The sequence below is a fragment of the Macrobrachium nipponense genome, chromosome 10 (genome assembly GCF_015104395.2).
Source record: "Macrobrachium nipponense isolate FS-2020 chromosome 10, ASM1510439v2, whole genome shotgun sequence".
Taxonomy (NCBI): Eukaryota; Metazoa; Arthropoda; class Malacostraca; order Decapoda; family Palaemonidae; genus Macrobrachium; species Macrobrachium nipponense.
In genome coordinates this window covers 53,939,310-53,959,771 of record NC_087204.1, presented here as the reverse complement: position 1 = coordinate 53,959,771, position 20,462 = coordinate 53,939,310, and the positions used below count along the sequence as shown (strand labels likewise).

Here is a 20,462-nt window from a genome sequence, read left to right as displayed (position 1 = left end):
AGCGTTGAGTCAGGAATAGAGGGTTTTAGTTCTTTTACCAGACATACTATGCTGGCAAGAACCCATAGCCGAGTCTCCATAGAATCTGATGCGAGATTCCAATGCACAAAAAATTCACTTGTCTTCTTGGAGTTTTCGTTTAGGTTTTTTTTTTTTTTTTTGGAATAAGAGAAAACAAAGGAAAAGTTACCTCAATAAAATTTCTCAAAGAAGTGTTTGATGAGGAGCAGTTCCATCTTGTCGGAACACGGAATCTGAGGTCCAAAAGAGGATCCCATTAGAAGTACATGATATCCTACTCATGTCGTATTGAGGTATCGTATAAGATCCCGAAGATTTTAATTCTGTTATCTCTAATTCTCCATGTAGAGACAGAGTATAGCCTTTTACTGCGTTATTGATAGCAGATATATACAAAGGTGATTCTTCCCTTTGAAAAGGAAGAAAACCCCAACATGTGGTTCACAGAGGTATAGGAAGAGGACAGTTTCCCCATTCCATCTAGCACTATCCGCAGCCATTCTATGTCTTTACCATGACTATTGTCTTTTACCTTGAAAAACTCCTCTCATTCATGTCTACTTCTGGTCAGTCTGCACGCAGACCGACTCAGAGTGGAGAGGTTTTTCAGGTCTATTTATAATAGATTCTGATAGAATATCCAGACTCTCTTGGAAAAGCCTTACGAAACATGCTGTGAGAAGAACGTGACCTCTGTGAATCCAACCTCTCTAAGGCCAAAATGAGGCATAAAGTATCATTCTCTCTTCCTTTGACGCCCTTTATCTTAAAATCTGTTAAGAATTTATATTTAGGGGAAACTAAAGTTTATTCCCCTTTCTTTAACCTAAAGATGGCATATATTGCTACCTCTCTGGGATCGAGAATAAGGAAGCAATCTATAGGAATCCTATTCGTCTTCCACCTTGCGAAGAGATCTATGAAAAAGACTTCTCACCGGTTTTTTACAACTCTTTCTAATAAATGTTAGACATACGTTAACAGTTATCGTCGATCGAGAAGGTTCTCACGGACGTGCAACATCTTGCAGCGAACTTCTTAAGGATCGTTACGTTCTGTGTCTGTTTTCCAAATAGGTTCTCTTTTGTCAACGCGAACATGGGCAAAAAAAGAGATTCTCGATGCTCCTTGCGATATGAGAGAGCTGTGGAATTGGCCTAAGTGATTAAAATAAATCATTTCATCCTTCCTTGGGATCGACCCCTTTCCGATTAGACGGGGAACGAAATCAGGAACGAATCTTGCCGTTACCGAGCCTGCTGTCAGAGAGGCTACTGGACTCTTAGGTTAATAACTCGCTAAATTGAGAAATTATCTTGGATGGCGCATTGCGCCCGGCTGGCGCTTCTGGCTCGTATTCCACCTTGTGAGGTGGCGCCAGGTGCCCGTCTTGGCGCCTGGCTGGAACCAGTCACCTAAATTGCTTGTAATTCTTTTTAGATATGTGCCAGAACATCTGTGCCTTTATGGTTACCCTCCCCGGACCCCGGGCCTCCTTTTCGTATGTTAACCCCTTACTTTAGAAGATTAACTCCCGAGATATATCGTTATCAGTGCTAAAAATTCTGGACTTACCACGAGATATCTCGTTGAAAAGTTAAGTGTGAATATTGGGCTAATACGAGATTTCTCGTGGCTCAGTATTGTTACAGCAGGCTTCTCCGAGATATCTCGTCCTATATCATACGTTTGTGGCAGTGGTATTTGCTGCTGGAAGTCGTGAGTTTACCAACGATAATTTTCTGTATTTTTGTTTCGCGCAGACGACGCGTCATTAGTAGCACTTCACGGCTGCCATCTTTGACCTTTGTTTTTTTTGTTTTTTGCATATTTTTTGCCTAATTATTAGGTAAGTTTGGTTGCATTATTTGTCATCATAGACTGATTATATGTTATATTATTGATTCATCGTGTTGCTGTTGTGTCTTGTTAGCTAAGCCCATGAGTATTTTGTGGTATATAGAGTAACCGGTGATCTTGAGAGGTTCTTCGTTCGTTTGTACGTATTTTATATCGTATTTTCGCCAGTTCTAAGTAAATTTGGTTGTTTATTTGTCATCTAAGACTGTTTATATGTTATATTATTGACTTATTATGATGATTTCGTGTCGTTTGTTTGTCTCTTGACCATTTTGTGATACGTCAAGTATAATTTTTTCCAAGGATTTTTTTTTCCCTTTTTTTTACGATGAGTACGCACTATTTTACTAGCTCTCCAGTGGTGACTTTTAGAATCTTCTGTATTTCTTCATTTTTACGTTTTAGGTAAGTCAGTTTCATTGTTCTTTTTTTTTATTTTAGACTGTTTATATGATATATTGTCGAGTAATTTGTTAGTATCTTGACTATTTATTTATTATTCTAGCCTTTTATTTATTTTTTATTTTAGCCCAGTTATGGCAAATTACCATGACAACAGTGATACTGAGGAATCATTTACAGAGCTTGAAAGTTCTGGCTCAGAAGGCGACGATTCAAGCTTGGATGATTCCAGTGACGATGACAGCGATACCAATACAGATACAGATACAGTAATGGATGAAACACAATGGAGGAGAATCGTAGATTCTACTGCCCCTCCACCCCCTCGATTTCCATTCACAGGAACAACAGGTCTCAATATCCCAGGGAATATTGAAAGTATGTCGCCTTTAGATTTTTTCCATGTATTTTTTGATGATGAACTGATTGAACTTATTTGCACTGAAACCAATAGATTTGCTGAGCAATGCAATGCAGACCCAAATACGTGGCATCCTGTAACTCCACCTGAACTCAGAGTTTTCTTAGCACTAAATACTTGGGAAAGGAATTGTGAAGAAGCCTGAAGAATCCTTGTATTGGTCTAAAAATCCACTTCTTAGAACCCCAATTTTGCTGAAACTATGCCTTCAAAAGATACAAGAAAATCAGGCAGTACCTGCATTTTTCTGATAATGAAGCATACGATGCAAATTCGCATCCTAATCCCAAACTGAATAAGATATATCCTATTTATGTGCACTTAGAAAATAAATTTAGAAACGTCTACACCCCAGCAAAGAGATATTTCAATTGAGAGAGTCTCTTGCTATATAAAGGAAGATTGGGATGGGTACAATATATCCCATTGAAAGAGATCAAGATTCGGCATAAAGTTCTTTATGTTATGTGAAGCGAGTACAGGATATTTGTGGTGGAGTTTTTTGATTTATGTAGGTAAAGGAACACAATTCAACCAGGATTTCAATGAATTGCCTAAATCCCTCCAGGTTGTAATGACTTTACTGAAACCTCTTTTGAATAAAGGCTATTGCCTTACAATAGACAATTATTACACCAGTCCTGAGTTAGTGGATATTCTAGTAAAATGTAGAACAGATTGCTATGGCACTGTTAGAATAAATCGAAAAGACCTGCCAGTTTCATTGAAAACTGAAAAGTTGAAGAAGGGGGAAATGTCTGCTTATCGTAGAGGTAAAGTTATGGCCATGAGATGGAAGGATAAAAAAGATGTTGTTCTACTCTCCACAGTTCACAATAGTGATGAAGTTGAAATTGCGAGTAGGAGAGGTACGAAAAGAAGCCCAAACCCAAAGTTGTAGTAGACTATAACCACACAATGGGTGGTGTGGATAAGTTGGATCAAAAACTTGGCAAATTATCCTGTTCCCAGGAAAAGAACAAAAAAATATTACAAAAAAAGTTTTCTTCCATCATCTAGATCTAGCCCTTTTGGAATGCATATCAGTGTTTCAAGATGAGTAATGAAAATTGCTGTTCATCTCTCAAATTCAGGTTGGAAATAATTGATTCAACTCTGAAGAAGTATCATGCTGAAATCCCTCAAACAAGACCAGGTAGACCATCTATTTCAGCGAATCCTACCCGCTATTCAGGAAGGCATTTTCCAACTGACATTCCTCCTACACCCAAAAAGAAATTTCCTACAAGGCAATGTGTTGTTTGCTCTAAGAAAAGGGATAATAATGGAAAAACCTGATCGTACGAGAGTCTCGCTACATGTGTGAGATATGTGAAGTTAGTCTGTGTATAACCCCCTGCTTCAAATCATACCATACAAAATGATTGGGAAATATGTTATTGTTATTATACAATTAAGTTTGTTCATACTTACCTGGCAGATACATATAGCTGTATTTTCTGACGTCCGACAGAAATTTCAAAACTCGCGGCACACGCAGTGGGCGGCCAGGTGGTAGTACCCATCCCGCCGCTGGGAGGCGGATATCAGAACCATTCCCATTTTCTTTTATTCATATTTTTATTAATGCCTCTGTCTCCTGAGGGGAGGAGGGTGGGCACTTTAATTATATATATCTGCCAGGTAAGGTATGAACAAACTTAATTGTATAATACAATAACATTTTGTTCATGCCACTTACCTGACAGATATATATATAGCTGAATCCCACCTTCGGATGGTGGGAAGAGGACAGAATAGGATTTTTTGGGAAACTTAAATTAAGTAGATGATATACATCTTGGTTCCTTACCTGTTTGCAAAGTAGACTATGTGATTAATGTCACGTAAGGCTGCTTTTGCTTAATCACAGAGTTGCCAGCCAGGTGGAGACCTGTAGTGCTGGTGCGCTCTGGATGATCTGTCAACGGGTGCGAGACCTCAGCGTGACAAAATCATCGAGGCCATACAAATGAGGGCAACGAAGCAACTGACCACCACCTGACCAACTATACACAAAACCCCTTAACACTAACTAAATGATGGGAGATCTTCACATAAGACTCACCACAACCTAAAAACACAACAACCTAACTTAAACCCTAACTAAGGAATAGGGAAAGAGCTACTTCCGGACCCCAATACTGTGTCCGCCAAGAAACGTATGGCCCCAGTGCATTACAATCGTCATAGATCGTTCTCACATCCCTTAGGTAATGTGAGGCGAAGACGGAGTTGCTCCTCCAAAAAGGTGCAATCAAGGATGTCCTTGATTGACATGTTCTTTTGGAAGGCAAGAGAGGTAGCGACGGCTCGTACTTCGTGCGCTTTTACTCGGAAGAGGCTCAAATCAGTCTTCTGGAAAGATGAATGAGCCTCCCGAATGGTGTCCCTTAGAAAGAAAGCCACAGCATTCTTCGATAAAGGTAACTCTGGCCTCTTCACAGAGCACCAGAGGTTACCTGAGGACCTCTTACCTCTTTAGTTCTATGCACGTAGAACTTGAGAGCCCTTACCGGGCAAAGGACTCTCTCTGGTTCTTGGCCCACCAGACTGACATACCCTTGATCTCGAAAGTCTACGGCCAAGGGTTCGAAGGATTTTCATTCTTCGCCAAGAAAGATGGGTTCAACGAGCGACAGCATTGTCCCCTTTGAAGCCCATTAACTTGCTAAACGCTTGAATTTCACTAACTCTCTTAGCCGTCGCAAGAGAAGTTAAGAAAAGAGCCTTCCTTGTCAGGTTTCGAAGAGACGCATGTCTGAATCGGTTCGAAATGTGTTCGACATAAGGTAATTTCAGGACTACATCCAGATTCCATGATGGAGGTCTCATTTGAGGAACCTTCGAGGTCTCGAAAGACTTCAAAAGGTCATGAATATCCTTGTTGTCAGACAGGTCTAGGCCTCTGTGCCTAAAAACCGCTGACAACATTGCTTTTGTATCCCTTGATGGTAGGGACCGCTAATTTCTGCACATTTCTGATAAATAGCAGAAAATCAGCTATCTGGTTCCACAGAGGTCGAGGAAGAGGAAACTCCCTCCTTTTTACACCATGCCCTGAAGGAAGCCCACTTCGCTGGTAAACAGCTCTTGTGGAAGCACGTCTCGCCTGTGCGATTGCTCTCGCAGCTGCTTTCGAAAAACCTCTCGCTCTGGCCAACTTTTCGATAGTCTGAACGCAGTCAGACTCAGAGCGGAGAGGTTTTGGTGAAACCTTTCGAAGTGAGGCTGTTTGAGTAGATCTTTCCTCCAGGGCAATGTCCTTGAAAATCTACAAGGAAAGACATGACCTCTGTGAACCATTCTCTCGTTGGTGGCCACATCGGAGCGATCAGGGTTAACCTTGTCCCTTCCGAGGCCGCAAACTTCCTCATGACTTCCCCCAGAATCTTGAATGGTGGGAAGGCATATAGGTCTAGGCCCGTCCAATTCCAAAGCAAAGTGTCTACCGCGATTGCTTCTGGATCCAGGACCGGGGAGCAGTAAAGAGGAAGTCTCTTGTTCCTTGACGTTGCGAATAAGTCGACCAGTGGACGTCCCCACAGCGTCCACAGGTCTCGACAAACGTCCTCGTGCAAGGTCCATTCCGTCGGAAGGACTTGGTCCTCGAACGACTGAGGAGGTCTGCCCTGACGGTTTTTTGCACTCCTGCAATGAATCTCGTCAGGATAGTCCACCTTCTTTCTTTTTTGCCCACAGCAGAATCTCTCTCGCTAGGGAGTACAACGTTCTGGAGTGTGTTCCGGGTCCCAAATGGTTTTTTAAAATAAGCGAGTGCTGTGGTATTGTCCGAGTTTATCTGAACAATCTTGTTTTCCAAACTCTTCTCGAAGAACTGCAGGGACAGAAAGACTGCTGCCAGTTCTTTGACATTTATATGCCAGGCTACCTGTTCCCCTCTCCAGGAGCCTGACACTTCCTTCCCCCCTAGTGTTGCTCCCCATCATCTGATGGAAGCGTCTGAAAACAACACTAGGTCGGGGCTCAAAAGACTTAGGGACACGCCCTCTTGAAGCTTCTGAGGGTCCAACCACCATCTTAGATGGTTCTTGATAGGAATCGATATTCTCAATACTGCATTGAGATCGTCTTTGGTCCTTCCACTCGTCTGCCAAGAAGAATTGGAGAGGCCTGATGTGCAGTCCTTCCCAAGGAAACAAACCTTTCCAGCGAGGAAATGGTCCCCAGCAGACTCATCCATTCCCTCGCCGAGCAAGTCTCTTTCCTTAGAAAGGCTGAGATCTTTTCTAAGCCTAGCCGCTGACGTTCCTGGGACCGAAACGCTCGAAAAGCCACTGAATCCATCTGAATCCCCAGATACACGATGGACTGTGTTGGGGTCAGATGCGACTTTTCGAGGTTGACCAGAAGTCCCAGGGGACTTTTCGCTAAGGCTAAAGTGAACTGCAAGTCCTTCAGACAATTCTCTCTCGACGACGCTCTGATCAGCCAGTCGTCGAGGTATAGGGAAACTCTTATTCCCGAAGAGTGTAGCCACCTCGCTACATTCTTCATCACCACTGTGAACACCATCGGAGCCGTGGTCAGTCCGAAGCACATAGCTCTGAACTGCCATACTTTGTTGTTCAAGACAAATCTTAGATACTTTCTTGAAAGAGGGTGGATCGGGATGTGGAAGTACGCGTCCTGCAAGTCTAAGGATACCATCCAGTCGCCCGGTTCTCAAAGCTCCCAGAACAGAATGAGGCGTCTCCATCGTGAATTTGATCTTTTCCACGAAAAGATTGAGCCTGCTCACATCTAGAACTGGACGCCAACCTACGACTGCTTTGGTACCAGGAAGATTCTGTTGTAAAAACCTGGAGACTGCAGGTCCGCGACTTGTTCCACCGCTCTTTTGTCGATCATCTGTTGAAGAAGATCGAACAAGACTTTCTTCTTTTCTCCTTGATAGATGGAGAAAGGTCTCTGGGAGTCGTAGAAAGAGGAGGAAGTTTTCCAAAAAGGGGATCTTGTACCCCTGCTCCAACGATCTTGAGGGACCAAGAGTCCGTGTCTCTCTCTCTCCACGCTCCCGCAAAATACTTCAGTCTGGCTCCAGACTGGTGTCTGAAGACATGCTTTTCACTTGGAAGGCTTTGGCTTAAAGGAAGCTCTTCCTCGTGAAAACCCTCTCCCTCGAGGAGCTGCTCTCGAGGGGGGAGCCCACGAAAGGGCTTAACTTTCTTCGGCGGACGAACTGCAGCCGAAGAGGTTGAAGGTACGGCTGACCGTCTAGTAGACTGGGCCAAAGTCCTGAGTAGCCTTCTCTTGTAAGCTGTTCGTCAGGTCCTTAACCAAAAAGTCTGGGGGAAGAGATGGTTCGAAAGAGGCGAAAACAACAAATCCGCTTTCTGAGCTGGCGTCACCGAACGAGCTGTGAAATTGCACAGCAAAGCTCTCTTTTTTAGAAAGCTGTTCCAAAGTGAGATACGAGCTCCTCCGAACCATCCCTGCGGCTTTGTCCATACATGCTAACACGTTGGACAGCTCCCCCAGGACTAAGAGATTCTGGGCTTCTCGCTTGCATATCCAGAACTCCCAAACACCAGTCAAGGAAGTTGAAGACTTCCAGCGTCCTGAGCAGACCCTTCAAATGATGGTCAGTCTCCGACGCGGTCCAAGTTACCTTGGCAGAGGGTAAAAGCGACCTCCTCTGCAAATCCACAAGGCTGGAGAAATCTCCCTGAGCAGAAGAAGGGATACGAATTCCCACTTCATCTTTGGTTCTATACCAAATGCCCCTTTTCCTTTTTCCACTAAGTCTAGTAGAGGTAATGCGAAGGTCGTCTTACCTTGCTCTCTCCTTCGTATCATCCAGTCCTGGAGCTTTTTGAAAGCGTTTGTTGATAGAGAGTTTTCATCTCTACAAACTCCGGGATTTTCCCAGTTTTTAGATGAGGAAAACTGCGAAGGAGGAGACTTGGGAGCTGCGGGCTGAAATTTATCTTCAAACAAAGACCGCAAGAGTCGTACGAGGACCTTATAGTCCGAGATAAAGAAGGGGGCTGTAGCAGGTTCTCTTCAGGCCGATTCGGCAGAATTACTTAGCTCTCCTTCTTCTCTAAACGGAAGAGGAGACCGTCTGTCAGGAGAAGGCGTCCTAATGGCGGGTCTTGGCTTTATCAAAGGACCCCTATCCTTGATAGAGCAGCCTTAATACGACTGTCTTCTTTATGACGCTTACTGCTCGTTGACGGTAAGAGCGTCCTGAGGAGGACGAGCGTCCTCTAGCGCCTTCCGCAGCAGTCTCACCTGCTCGAGAAGCGTCCTTACATTTCTTCGCTGGTATACGTGCCTGTGCACGTAAACTAGCGTCTGGGGGGAAGACTTCTTGATCAGAATCCCCAAAAAAACATCTTGAAAGGAGGTCTGAACGTCCTGGCGAGCTTCCTGCCAAGCGTCCTGTCTAGCGTCCTGGTGAGCGTCCTGCCGACGCTCCTGTCTAGAGACCTGGCGAGCGTCCTGACGGACGTCTTGACCTGCGTCCTGCCAAGCGTCCTGACGAACGTCCTGCTTAGCGTCTTGCCAAGCGTCCTGACGAGCGTCTTGACAAGCGTCCTGACGAGCGTCTTGCCCAACGTCCTGCCGAACGTCCTCGTACAGAGCGTCCTCCTCAAAAGCGTCCTGACGTAACGTCCTTCTAGCGGACGAACGAGATCGGCGAATCGCCGAAGGAGAAGCGATCGGCGAACGAGACGAAGTCGGAGAAGGCGAAGGAGACTGCTTAGTCCTCTTGACAGGCAGTCTAAGGTCCTTCCTTCGCTTAGGCCTCGACTGCTGCTGGGCGAGTCCTCTGAGCCATAAGCGAGGATAGCTGTCCTGAAGGGACAAAAGAATGTTCTTCGTCGGGAAGAATGAGCAGATAGCAGGACTGATCCTGTGAGAAGACGAGGGCGAGGGGGACGCCTCCTTCCTTCTCACAGGTACAGCTACCTGTTTCTCAGGTTATACGCGCCTGTGCACGCAACCTAGCGTCCTCATCGGAGGAAATCCTACCTCTCTTCTGAGGCGGAAAGACATCATAAGCGTCTTCCGACGAAAGCGGCGAAAGAGGACGTGAAGCGTCCTCCGCAAGAAACGTCCTCTTTAACGGACGAGAGTCTCTCCGAGCGCTCCACCCCTTGCGCGGGGGGAGGACGCTTCGGAGGAACGAGAAGCACTCTTTCAGGAACGCGTGCTCGTGCACGGTCCTTGGCAGCCTGGGTCCTTTTGCTACATGGTCTGCCGAAGGGACGCCAAGATTCGGTGGGAAGCCCCCGTAACCCTGTTGCGGCTTTCGACATACCTCGCTTCCCTGGGTCTTGGGAGTCTGATAGAGGTCTAGGCCTAGAGGCATTATGGGGCCGATCTGACGCCCCCTCCACAACACTGGGGGCACGATCACACACTTTGCACCGAGCCAGTTTTCTAAGGTGGTTTCACTTGTTCTCCAGGAGTGCGAAGAGACTCCAAAATCATAGAGAGAGCATTCGCTTCTCCCGACACAGAATCAGAGCCCGAAGGCAACACAGGTTTAGGGGTTGTAAACACTACAGGAGGTGTTAGTGCAGGAGAGATGTTAGTCTTACCTTTGGAAGAACACTCCTTGAGGAAGACCTCCTGATCCTATCGCGCTCCAATTTAAGGCGATAGGACTCATATACTCTCCATTCATCATCAGTCAATTTCTCACATTCATTACACCGATGATCAATCAAACAATTAAGCCCCCTACAACTCATACATACTGTGTGGGGGTCTACCGATGCTTTCGGTAGCCTCACCTTACAATCAGCCCTCACATACACTCTGAAACTCACAACACTTGATCCAGACATATCTTATAGAGAAAAGTCAATCCAAAATCAAAAAAAAAAAACGGTCCACTATCGCGCATGCCAATTCAACAATCCAATTCAATACCACCAAAAAAATCAATCAGATACTTAAAAGCGAGTCAATTTCCAAAAAATCCTGATCAGAGGTCTGTAAACAGATGTTTACCACCGACCGGCGACAGAAAAAAATATGAATAGAAAATGGGAATGGTTCCTGATATCGCCTCCCAGCGGCGGGGAATGGTACTACACCTGGCCGCCCCACTGCCGTGTGCCGCGAGTTTTGAAATTTCTGTCGGACGTCAGAAAATACAGCTATATATATCTCGTCAGGTAAGTGGCATGAACAAAACACTGGTTTATGTGAAGTGAATTTTTTTTTTTTTTTTTTTTTTTTTAGACCCAAATGAAGAGAAATATATGATTTTGTTTATTCTAATGGTGAAATTTTTTTTTTATTCAAATGAAATGAAAAAAATACTTTTATCAAAATGAAGTGGAAAAATAAAAAGTTATCAAGCATCAATATGATTTTTATTCAATTCCTATTATCAAAATTACTAAACGAAGCATACTATATATCTCGTGATAGAATAAAATGATTATAATTTATACGAGATAACCGTTATTGGCCATAAAAAGGTCTCAAGTGGAGTTTCTAAAATAACAATTTTACATAAAATAACACCATTTTCTGTTGAAATCAAATTAGAATAGAGTCTAAACAAGTTATATTTTAATTTAATTCAATAAAACAATTAGATTCTTTTTGAAACATTATGTTGAAAAAATAAGTCTTTGAAGGGGTTAATTCCGTTCTTAGAAGGAAAAATTTTTTTTTTAGACGTAGTATAGTCCATTCGGGAAACAACTTCTGCCACGAAGAGAATGTTTCCCATCAGACTCATCCCTCTTCTCCTGAGCAATCTCCGTTCTCTAATAAGGTTATTCTTTCTTCATGCGCTTCTCGAAAGCATGAGAGCATTATCTAATATCATGCACTGCCGTATTATAATCCTCTATAATATTGTTACATCGAGGTAAACAGCATTAATCTAGGAAACCTTTGAAAGAATAGTAGGAATTCATATGTCAGCCATAGAGTTAACTTCGGTATGTGCATATGACTTGACCATATCGTAGTCTTAATGTGAATTCTCTACTACATTCTTTCCTCGCCAAGGCAGAGAGAGAATGGAAATTTTTCTATCTTAGTTCTTTTCGTTAATAAAACAAATTAGTGTTAGACGAAGGAGATCCTAATGAGACGCGAGGATCGAAGAAAATCACTCAAGTTTTCTATCCTTGGACATAAGGCCGTAACCTACGCCTCTATTATTTGAAAGAGCCTCCAATCAAATAATGAAAAACGGTTTGTTGCAAATATCTATAGAAGAGGATGATTTATAATCCTCTTAATAGTAATGAACTAGGAGAAGGAGGGGTGTGCAGGACTCAAGAGACTCTCCGAATTCTTGCAATAAAAGGGTGCTAAGGTCTTGAAATCTGAAAGACCTGCACCCTCATTGACTTCCTAGTCTGATATATCTTTGTCCCATAATGTTGGGAGAAGAATGAGTCATGGTAGAGTCTCGAGGATGTCTGGCGATGTCCACATCGGATGCTCTTATCTGTCCGATTTGTTCGCCTCCAGCGCCTCTGCGCTAGGTTGGAGACCCGCTCTTTCTCTTCATCAGACAATGACAGTGTTCCCTGGAACTGTCTGCCTCTGGCATTTTTTACGCCTGTTTTGGCATTTGGCGCCTAGTTGGCGCTACATTGTCCGAAAGTCCTGAACATTCACAATAGTTTATCAGGAGACTGGAGAAGGGTGGAAGAAATTCTTCCACTTTGAGCTTTTGGCCTCTCCGGCAAGGGGAGGTGATGCATATTATGAGAATATTCATCGAAGTTCTTCTCTCTAGAGGGTAAGTAGGTATAATAATAAGGGAGAAATACTGTTTTAGGATGCCTTTCCAATGGCTATCCTTGGCAGTCTGGGACGCTCTACAGAACCTGCCAAGGAGACGCCTGACCGGTGGGGATTCTCTGAAACCTCCTTACGGCTTTCGACATTCCTTCTCCTCTGGGCTTAGGAGCTTGAAAGAGGTCTAGGCCTGGGAGCGAGACAGAGCCGATCAGACACACCCTCCACTGCAATGGGGAACACTGTAATCACTTCTTACCTTTTAATAGCTCGTATTTTGAGCTACATCCCTTGTCTTCAAATTGCAATTATGAATTTGAAGTTACTGTGAAGAAAGAAGGTGATGAGGATGCAACACTACTAGTATTGTTAATACTCTAACTGCTCGTTAGTACGAGTATCCAAAAAACTTCTAAAGGAAGCGTATCTAGTTACATGCTTTACTGATTCCCTAAAGTAGGAAGTTAGTTTTATTTCCTCAATGAATTCTAACAGTTATTACACATATTAATGAATAAATATTAATATTTCCCTTTTTGCAAACTATGTGAGTGTCTACCAACAATTTCGGTAGTTACACGTTATATATTCTTCGAAATTTTTCGAAGCCAAATTCATTAAAAAGTTAATAAAAGCGTATGCCGAGCCAAAGACCCAGTACTTCCCTACAAAAGACAGCCCAGAAGATCGATGGCGATGAAATACGAAAATCAAGTCAGGAGGTACCGCAAACGTATGTTTACAATACGGCCGACAGAGAAAATCTGATAGAAAACGGGAATGGTTCCTATTCCTGCCACCCAGCGGCAGGCAGGTAGATCACCTGACCCACCTGTAGCGCGTGCCGCGAAATTCGAATTTCTGTCGGGAAGACGGAGTCTATAGCTATGTATATATCTGACAGGTAAGTTGAATGTATAAAAAGGAAATTTGCAACATATTGGCAGAACAATATAAGAGAGAATTCACCCCTAGAATAGATAATGAAGATAATGATATAGAAGTAAGGGACGAAAATAGTGAATATTTAGCTGACATAGATATTAATGAAGCTGATATTGTGCAGGCTATTAATGAAATTAAAAATGGAGCTGCAGCAGGGCCTGATGGAGTTCCTGCTATTTTGTTAAAGAAAGTAGTTCATTCTATCGCAAAGCCACTTGCAATATTATTAAGACAAAGTGTAGATACAGGCACGATTTATGATGAGCACAAATTAGCATATATTACCCCTACATTCAAAAGTGGATCAAGACTAGAGGCAAGAAATTATAGGCCTGTGAGTCTAACATCACATATCATGAAAGTGTATGAAAGGGTAATGAAGAAAAATATTATGAAACATTTTAATAAAAAATAATCTGTTTAAGTATAGACAACATGGTTTCGTACCGGCAAAAAGTAACACAAACCCAACTGTTAGTCCACCGTGAAAACATATTCAAAAATATGAAAAGCGGAAATGAAACAGATGTGGTTTATCTAAACTTTGCAAAAGCTTTTGACAAGGTAGACCATAATATATTAGCGAAGAAAATTAGAAAACATAATATAGTGGATAAAGTAGGAAGATGGTTAAAAGAATTTTTACACAACAGAAAACAGATAGTTATTGCAAACGATGAGAAATCGGATGAAGCTAAGGTAATTTCCGGTGTGCCACAAGGTACGGTGTTAGCTGCATTACTGTTTGTTATTATGATTGCAGACATGACAGTAATGTTAAGACTCGGTAGTGAGTAGTTTCGCCGATGACACAAGAATAAGTAGAGAAATTACTTGTGATGAAGATAGGAACGCGCTACAAAGAGACCTTAACAAAGTATATGATTGGGCAGAGGTAAATAGGATGGTATTTAACTCTGATAAATTTGAATCAATAAACTATGGAGACAGAGAAGGAAAGCTATATGCATAAAGGGGACCTAATAATGAGACAATCACAAATAAGGAAGCAGTTAAAGACCTTGGTGTGATGATGAATAGGAACATGTTATGCAACGATCAAATAGCAATTCTATTGGCAAAATGTAAAGCAAAAATGGGAATGTTGTTACGGCATTTAAAAACAAGAAAAGCTGAACACATGATTATGCTTTATAAAACATATGTTCGTAGTCCACTTGAATATTGCAATATATGGTACCCACACTATCAAAAGAATATTGCACAAATAGAGAGTGTACAAAGGTCCTTTACAGCTAGAATAGAAGTTAAGGACCTTGACTACTGGGAAAGACTACAATCCTTAAAATTATATGTATAGTCTACAAAGGAGAAGAGAACGCTACATGATAATTCAGGCATGGAAACAGATAGAAGGAATAGCTAAAACATCATGGAGCTAAAAATATCAGAAAGAGCAAGTAGAGGTAGATTAATAGTGCCCAAAACTATACCAGGAAAAATAAGGAAAGCACACAGGACATTAATCCACTACGCACCGCATCGATAATGCAGTGGGTCCCATTCAATGCGTTGCCAGCTCATCTGAGGAATATAACAGGAGTGAGCGTAGATGTGTTTAAGGATAAGCTCGACAAATATCTAAACTACATCCCAGACCATCCAAGATTGGAAGATGCAAAATATACCGGAAGATGTAATAGCAACTCTGGTAGACATTAGAGGTGCCTCATACTGAGGGACCTTGGGCAACCCGAACAAGATGTAAGGTCTGTAAGGTCTGTAAGGTCTCTCTCTCTCCTTTTGCCACACAGGATATGTATAAGTATCAGGGAGGAGAGTATCTTCATCTGATTACTTAAATGCGCAAAAGGAGAAAGATCCCGTCAATGTATAAAAAGATCTATGAAATATCACTATAAATGTTTTGCACTAAAGAAAGGTTATTCATCACATTATGTACATTTGATCCTGTAACAACATCAGCTTTTCCATTTCTATAACCAATCCACTGCACTGTTTACTAATGATAGTACATTCATAGGGATAGTGCTTTTTACCTGTTCATTATTGGAATAGGAATACAAAATTTAGGCCAAAGGCCAAGCGCTGGGACCTAGAAGTCATTCAACGCTGAAAGGGAAACTGACCGTAAGATGGTTTGAAAGGTGTAGCAAGAAGAAAACCCTGCTGTTGCACTATGAAACAATTGTGAGCGAGGGTGGAAAATCAGATGGAAGAAAGAGAATATGAACAGACATACAGTAAATTGAATGAAAGATGTTGCAGCTAAGGGTCAAAGGAACACTGCAAAAAACATTAAGAAATAGTACCTACAGTGCACCATGTGAGTGCCCTAATGGCATTACCCCCTCATAGGATACTTGTTCATTATTTGCTTTTTATACTTATAAACTATTCTCATCACAAACCTCAATAATAAATTTTCATTTCTTTGTTGCCCAAGTGAACTTTCACTGGGTTTCTACTTTGGAGGTGAAATAGAAAAAAAATTAAAGAAATAGTTTATGAATTTTTCCCAATAACTGCTGTTTTCAATTTAAACTGGTATAATAACAGTGGGCTTGAGCCAACAAACCTCTAGGTCTACAGCATGATTTGAGGTAGGTTCCTAAGTACTGTAATTCACTTAACTGTTAATATGAACCACTTGAATTTTGGATTTTGGTAATGAGTAGTCAGTGCACAGAATATTTCCAACACATACTGGCTGTATTCAGTATTCAAAAAGTTAGAGGCCATTAAGCAGCCTAACACAAAATTTCATGCTGTTTCTTTATAAATTTCTATTGTTTTTTTATCACCCATCACCTTACTCCACAGAGGGGTATCTCATTTTCCAGAGTACTTGGATATTTTTCTTTTCTGCTTTGTGAAAAAAAACACCGAAATCAAACTGAAGAAAAGATTCCTTAGGCAATGGTTACAATTAAAGACCATAAAATTTGTTTAAAAATAACATTAAGTCTGCATCTATAGATATTTATTTTAAGTGACATGATGAGAATAAACTTACCCTAACAAGAATGAAGAAAAAGGTTAAAGTCAGGGTTTGGAATTACCTGTACTAAACCTGCCAAGAAAGGTTGGACAGGCATAATTTTGTATAGAGGAGGAAGGCAAAGTCTGTTGCTATATGAAACTGGTCACCATTTTCAATAACAATGTTGCCATTGACTTTGCAGTTAATCTATAGCTTGCATTCAAAGGTGGATTTTAAATTATAAAAATGTATTCAACAAAGTAAAGCTCATTATGAACAGTAAACATGCAAAAATAGAAAATCAAATACCTGGCAACCTCAGAGGCTTTACCACTCTGTCAATGACATATCTGTAGTCTGGAATTGGAAAGTACAAAACATTCAAAAGCATGGCCATGTTGATACCATTTTCTTTAATGATATCAGCCTCTATCACAACAGCTCCCTTTGTTACTTCTGATTTACAACCTGGGGGTAAGAGGTTGTGCGCTGAAAAGTATGGGAGATGCCCTTCTCGACACCATCTGAAAAAAAAAAGTTTTGTATGTCTTATATATTAAAATTAGAAACTTAATAGTATTTAAGCTACATAGTGTTTCAAACAGGTCAAATAGAACACCATAATTCAATATAAGATAAAACTTAAATCAATTATTCAAAGGGCATGACCAGAGATATAGAGGGGAGATATTGGATGGACAAGTGACGATCATGTGCATGTAAGGCACCATTCTTATGCAATGATTCTCAGAAGTGGCAGCGACTGCAAAGGCCAGCAGTAACAAAGCCCCTTCTGGCATCCAGTGCTGGGCATTCAACTGTGCTCCATACACAAACAGGATCACACAAAGACAGGGGATCATATTTCACAAGATAGTGACCTTTTTTCATTCATGAAAATCTTTATATGTAACTGTGTTGAAACAACCTCAAGTAAATATGTATTAGATCATAGTCAACTTGCTAATAAAATAATGAATGTTACAATAAGCTTTCTGGGCTCGGCCGTGTCGCTCCGTGAAATAGGTTCCTTTAGCACTATTTCTAAGGTAAAAAGCCTATTTGACATTAAATTCATGTAACCTAATAAATTGGTTGTCTGACAATTTTCCCTAATACTAGTAATGCAATGTACAGCACTAGGTCTGCTGCAGTTTTAAGTGTTAATTTTGCATTATAATGTTATTTACCATTCATCAATAAGTTCTCAAACTTCCTTGTATGCAGAGGACTTAACTGAATTATATCTGCTAGAACACTTACAGGTAGTAGGCTATTCTTCAATTTCACCGTTATCAATTTCACCCTGTACTTCAAATTTATATCACATTATAGCTTTAAAAGTAAACTTTACCAACTGGCTAGCCTACGAGTAAACTTTACCAGCTGGCCAGCCTACCAGGGTTCATCAACAAAAAACCAAGGATAGCCTACCATAGCCTAACCTCAGCTTAAGCCCGACACTAACATTCAGTTATGCCTGCACAGTTATAACTGCGCAGTCAGACTGGGCAGGCAAATCTTTGCCATTAACGATACAGGCCGTTTCCTCAGTCCTCCGTAGCATCCATGGCGTCAACACACGAAGCTCTGGCTGTAATTGACTTGCTGACACCATAAAAAAACAAAAAATCATAAACGTCAAGTAAGTCTTCCAGTGAAAGAGTGATTGATAAAAACTAATTAAATATTCCCATGTGAATTTGTTAAGAGTTTGAATTTAGCCCCATGGAATTTCATAATGTTTATTTAATATTTTATGACATAAGGAAGAGTTCCATGGAAAGAAAATTAAGTTTGTAATCGTTTGCTTTCATTTCAAAGTTGACACATATAGGCCTAATATTTTTTCTATTTCATTAAGAGGATTAATACCGATTTGTTTTTGTTTAAAGACTAACTTTCTTATGACGTGTTACAATGAATAGTTTACTACTGTCTTCTTGTGTTTCATTAGTGCGTTGATCAGTCTAGTTTCATTTCCAAGCTAACTTCTGTATAATGTAAGCAATGAAAAACAGACATATAGTCCAATATTGTTTGATTTTGTTTCGTCAAAAGTAGAATATTAATTTTTTCTCATTTCAAAAACAAATTACATACATGGTGCATAATCATGAATAGATGCATATACTAGGCCTATTCTTGTTTTACATTATTTTGTAATAATAAATATTCATTCTCATTGAAAAACTGTCTTGCATATATGGTTTATAAACACAAATAAACATACATAAACTTAATCTGTTCAATAGCCTTTGGATTGCGCCAAAGCAAAGTCTCATTCATATAGATTTCAATGAAATCTACAAGACATTCAAGGATGATGCTGTCACTTTCTGCCTTCATTATACAATATTATTTTTCTTATGGAATAATGGAAAAATTATAAATATATATCATTCAGACTTCTGTATCAATTATCAAAAACAGTAAATCCAATTTATCCTCAATTTAGGTATAAACACTTTTCCATTCAATGAAAACCAGCTGAATGTTCTTGATTAGTAGATGTTATCTGTCTACGGATGGATAGCGAACTAACCCGAAAAAGTTCCTACCACACAATGTTGCAGAGCGCATGCACAGCCGTTTGGCCGGATGCTCATTGATTGAGAGGAGCTATTTACGCAGGCCACCTGCACAGGCCAGAAAAACTGTGCAGGTTGTCTCACACTAACATTCAGTTATAACTGCACAGTCCAACTATGCAGTTATAACTGCGTGGGCATAACTGAACGTAAGTGGCAAGCTTTAGCAAATGTAGCCTAACTTGGCACAACCTTCAAGAATGCTGATTTTTTCTATCTGTCCCTTCCCATAAACTATAAAATACAGCTCATGTTTTGGCTAGCTATTAAAGTCAACTATTCTTAAAGGCTATCCTAACTTACTGTTAACTATAAATAGTAGTAATTATGTTGAATTATAGGTCAGTTTGACTGTACTTATTACATAGTTTTACATATGTACCTCCTGGTAATAATGGCACTTGAAGCTGTAAAATAGCTTCTATACCATGGTTCAGATGCTTAGATCTGGTTCTGTAAAGTAAGTACGTAGTGTACTTTCCCTTGAATCACAACAGTATGAATATGAACTCATGCAGTACATTTATACTGTAATTAAATTAACACTTTCTCTTATAAGATGTGCAAGTAGCCTCATAGGTTCAAATATGCCTTAATATCATCTGCAGGCCAGTGTAGGAAGCCAGTTAATAATATGTGAGATCCAGGACTGATTTTTGATAGTAGAAGTGTTAGTGTTAGGACTGAAGTAGCTGAGGTTATACCAGTTTAAGAGCTATAGGGAGGCAGTTTTGGAAGGGCCGAGGCAAATGGCAGAGCGAGTGGTTGATAGGAGCGTTAGAGCAAGTAACGTGAGTGTAGTTAGCCCTAAAAGAGGTAGGAGTGCGAGTGCCCCCCCGGAAGCGAACGTTCGTGAGCTTCAAATACGCTGTTCATTTCAGGCTCATGAAGGTACTTTTTAGGTGAGTGTTTCACAAACTTCAAACAAACGTTTTTTTCACATACTTAGGACGTCAATGATAATGTAACTCGATATACAGTAAATTTGTGTTTTGCTTTTTCTCATTGAAATTTTAGACCTGTCACATGCGAAATATAGTGATACACAAAAAATCGTAATATTGTTTATGTACAAAAACATGGACAAACCTCATTTTCACCTTTAGAGGGAAATTAAAGGTTTATCCATTTCTTAAAAAGACTTCCTTTATTAATTGTTGTTTTAAACAAACCAGTTCGTCCTCATTTGGGTGAGCAAACGACAGCATATAGAGTACTGAAATATGTTTATATAAGCCCAAAATGATACAGCATTATCTGTGATCGAGAAATTTGAACAGTGGGAAATGGTCACCAATTATGCCGCCACCAGATGTCTCTGCAGCAGCGTAAACAAATTGGCGGGCTGCACGAACTGAATTTGTTTGACAAAGTGTGGCTGAATTAAATTTACATGCAAGTGCATGACAGCTGATATAGCCAAACCCCTACGACGACTTGAGAAACCGGCCGGCCCCATAGGTAAGTGATAGCAGCTTATGCAATTATCTTTCACTATCATTTTATA

The 20,462-nt window shown here is 40.9% G+C and overlaps 1 protein-coding gene across 1 annotated transcript in view; it reads right to left on the bottom strand.

The window, feature by feature from the left end:
* The window catches only part of LOC135223975 (uncharacterized), a 305,092-nt gene that overhangs the window by 89,913 nt on the left and 194,717 nt on the right, over window positions 1–20,462 (bottom strand). The window contains exon 7 of the mRNA XM_064262897.1: window positions 16,674–16,888. Within this exon, the coding sequence (XP_064118967.1) occupies window positions 16,674–16,888 (215 nt within the window). The remainder of the gene's footprint in view (window positions 1–16,673; window positions 16,889–20,462) is intronic.